The 4,126-nt window shown below is 43.5% G+C and overlaps 1 protein-coding gene across 1 annotated transcript in view; it reads right to left on the reverse strand.

The window, feature by feature from the left end:
• Positions 1 to 2,001: 2,001 nt before the first annotated feature.
• The window catches only part of fam98a (family with sequence similarity 98 member A), a 13,456-nt gene continuing 11,331 nt past the window's right edge, over positions 2,002 to 4,126 (reverse strand). Inside the window, exon 8 of the mRNA XM_034122489.1 lies at positions 2,002 to 3,367. Within this exon, the coding sequence (XP_033978380.1) occupies positions 2,648 to 3,367 (720 nt within the window). The 3' untranslated portion in view covers positions 2,002 to 2,647. The remainder of the gene's footprint in view (positions 3,368 to 4,126) is intronic.

Here is a 4,126-nt window from a genome sequence, read left to right on the forward strand (position 1 = left end):
TGTCGGTCGCGAACGAGCCGGCTCAAAGAGCCGGCTCTTTTAAGTGAACGACGGGAGCCGGCTCGCGCCCGCGAACGAGCCGTTTTTTTTTGTTATTTTGTTGTTAAGTAATACAAGACAGAATGATATGATGATCTCCGCGCTACAGCTGCTCCGTGCATGCATGCAGTGACATGTAATATCCAAGGATTAGAGACTGTTGGATGCTGCTGTACTGAGCATTGCAATATATTTATTTTCACTATGTTATTTATTTATGATTATCCTTGGGCTCAGCAAAGATTTGATGCCAGCTGTTGCTGTCTTTTTTTCTATAGTTAATACTGAAATAGAGCCCTGCTGTTTTGTCAGGGCCTTTTCTTTAAATATAATTTTAAAATGTCGATACAGTAGCCCCTTTTTTTAAATGTCTATGCTTAAGTTTTTATCTCAATCTCAATCTTTATTTATTTATATAGCCCATTTAAAACAACCTTCAGTTGACCAAAGTGCTGTACAGGCAATACATATTAAATAACACAATGGGAGTACAATAATAAAACAATAATTAAAAACATGATAAAAAGCACAATAACTAGAAAAATATTTAAAAAAAACACATACAAATGTAAAAATGTAATGTTCAACTAGTATTAAAAGCCAGTGCAAAGAGGTGAGTTTTTAGCTGAGATTTAAAAAGTTCAATAGACTCAGCAGTCCGGATATGTACTGGGAGGCTGTTCCACAGTTCCACAGCTGCAACACTGAAAGCCCTGTCACCTCGGGTTTTTTATAGGTGTTGCTATCTGCTTTGTGTAGCGTGGTTCAAGCAAGTCAGTGCATTCATTGGGTGGTATCAGAGAGATACAAGGGTCTGTAAATGCAATGAAAACTGGCCACAGCAAATAATTGATATTAAACATGTAATTTTTACTTTTGAATACTTCAGTACAAAGGATGTATTGAATAATGTAAGTGATATGTGTACACATATAAATCATGAGTCAAAACAGGGCTACATTTGATTGAATTATAAAAGGTATAATATGTAGTAAACTGAAGAGCCGTTTGGGAGCCGAAAGAGCCGGCTCTTCTTGGTGAGCCGAGCCAAATGATCCGGCTCACCAAGAAGAGCCGGAATTCCCATCACTAGTGTAAACTGCCCCGCCCCCTCGCACACAGACGGGGGAGAGAGATCTCTCGTCTGGATTGGAAAGATCGAAAATACTAAAAATAATCATAGACGCATTTTGCTGTCTTTTTGCATATTAGAAACAGAGTTGGCGACACTAAAACTGCAATATAATGTTTGTGTAGCAATAATACATATGAGATATATTTTTTACATGTCTCCAGCAGTACCGACCGATAACGTCGGAGCTTAATGGTCTTTAATAATTCAGCCCTGGGGCTCGGTACCCATCCCTACACATGACTGGCTCGGCGGCCACAGGTTGTTTATGCTTGACAGTCGCACAGTGGGCACACTGAGAGTTTTCATATTCAGCAAATGTGTACACGCTTCACTGCAGACCTCAAGAAGAAATAAGACTTTTGTTAACTCACGGCAAAACCTACTTTACTTACTAATTTACTCACGGTAAGAAAAATGCACTCCCTATTCCATTGTCATGAAGGTGGAATCTAACTATATCCAGAATAAGTTTGATTGGATCCAGCTAGAAACATGTTTATTTCTGCTGTAAAGTTGGGCATTTTAACATGGGGGTCTATGGACATGGCTCCTTTCTGCATCCATCCCCTGTTGGCCACTAGAGGAACTGCAGTTTGTGGCACTTCCTTCTGGGCTTCCCGGCTCTGCGCTATAACGCGCTGATTGGCTGTGGGTGGGCCAGACGTGCATGTGGGTGGGCCCAGGCCCACCCGGACCCACCCACAGCTACGCCACTGCTCTACACCATGACTTGATGCTTCATTATGCATTTACTAATATATAAACCGTGTTTGTGAATTATTATCATCAACTGTAAGACATAATAAAGCAAAATTTGACTACAAAAACACAATGTTCTCATTTCAGATTTTATTGCTCATTCACACACCCATGCAAACCTTCCAACATCCATATTTGTATGCACACAATCTTCCATGAGCAGAACAAAATGACATCTTAAATAAGTAACAAAGGAGATTCCAGTCAAATCTACTGCAACTGGAAAGGTGTAGCCGTTTTCAAGTAATCGTCAAATTCAATTAATATATTAAGGATTTCAAGAGAGTGCACTTCTCATGTCAGATACAAAGTAACACTGAAATCTCAGGACCCTTCCCTGTCTTTCAAAAACATGTCCAATATAAGGCTAATTTAGTGTAAATGTGAGGTCAAAACAGCAGAGTCCAACGAATCGACTAGCCATTTATAGCAGAGCTGTTGAATACTTGAATTGAGGCGGCAGAGAAAACATTAACACACCAGTATGAAAAAGAAAAGACCTACTTTAGAACTGCTCTCTGTAGTAAAACAATAACCTAACAGCGTATACTGAGTGTGTGTTGTCTGTGTGTCTCAGGGTCCTCATTTAACATCTTTATCCACTTTTACCCATGCTAAAAATTCTAAATCTGATCATAAGGCATTTTAAATCAGTTCACATGACGAGGAGTGGGTCTCCGAGTGGACTCTGCTGCGATGCCCCCCCACTCTTCTTCAACTGGTGTATTGTCGGCCTTGAGTAAAGCCAGCTTGGTTGTAGTGCTGCCCGCCTTGTTGGAAGAACTGTTCAAACTGTCCTCCTTGATTAAAATTCTGCCCCCCTCTCCCTCCCCAGCCTCCACCTTGTCCTCCTCCACCTGCTCCTGCTCCTCCTGCTCCTCCTGCTCCTCCTCCTACTCCTACACCTCCTCCACCTGCTCCTCCTCCTGCTCCTGCTCCTCGGCCTCCTCTTCCCCTGCCCCCGCGACCTCCTCGACCCCCGCCTCTCTCCTGATGGTTATTGTCATGGTGACCGCCTCCGCCTCCTCCGTGGAAAGCAGAGTCCTGAAAGCCTGCTTGGTTGTTCCCTCCTCCTCCTCCTCCTCCTCCTCCGTAGCCCCCTCTCCCTCCTCCCCCCTGATGACCTCCTGCATCTTGATAGTGGCCCTGGTTGTAGGAGCCTCTCCCTCCTCCACCTCCTTCTCCCCAGCCTCCCTGCACCTTCCCCCCTCTGCTGCTGCCTCCTCCTCCTCTACCTCCTCCTCTCTCATATCCTCCACGTCCACCTTGGGAGTATTGGTCGTAGACCCCCCTGCCGCCTCCATGCCCACTCCCACCGTAGTGTCCTCCGCTTTGGGGGGCATCCTGACGCTTCTGCCAGGAGGGCATCTCTGGGGGAGGAGCCTCGATCTCACAGGGGCGGCCCCCCCTGTCTGGGACTCGGCCCATTAGAACCTGAAAAATAGACATGTTTAAATCTTTGCTTTGTTTAGCTCCAGTTTCTGTCACTTGACGGCACAAAGGAAAGTATCATAAATCAAATTATGTAAAGACCGTCTGCTGGCTCTTTAGTCTATCAGGGCTTCCTTCGTAGAGTGGAGTTAGCATTAGCCCAGAAGTTAGCATCGCAAGGGCTCCCTCGCCAAAAAGCATGGAATTTTCCATTGGATTTTGGAATATTGCAGCAATTTGGATCTTTGGCAATCATGTTTATGATTCTTACACGTTTTGTTCAGCAGGATAATCTCCATATATTAACACCACTTTATGATTTTCGAAGCATAAATGCAATGCCAGAAGTAAAAAGCTAACTTTAGGCTGTTAACAAACCACAGTGGTCACATGATTTCATGTCACTCCCGCTAAAGGTCGGCTTATGTTTGGCTTGGTGACGATGAGTAGTTTTATTTAGTCACCCTTAAGCAACAACTGTTTTTATGACATCACCAGTGGGGTATTTACTGACGTATTATATGTCGTAGATCAAAACGTGAAAATCTCTTCAGCGTGTGTTAACCACAGACCTTATTTCAGGCATCTAATTAAAACACTTTTTTTTATAAAAACATTGCACTTCGAGAGAAGGGACCCAGATGTAGTAAAATGCTGACTCATTAGCATGTTTAAAGAGTCATTCCTGCACCACTATTGGATTGCTGTAGAAGTGCTCAGTTCTTTAGTATGAGCTACAATGAAATAAATCATCACTCTTCT

This window comes from Trematomus bernacchii, unplaced genomic scaffold, assembly GCF_902827165.1.
Source record: "Trematomus bernacchii unplaced genomic scaffold, fTreBer1.1, whole genome shotgun sequence".
NCBI lineage: Eukaryota > Metazoa > Chordata > Actinopteri > Perciformes > Nototheniidae > Trematomus > Trematomus bernacchii.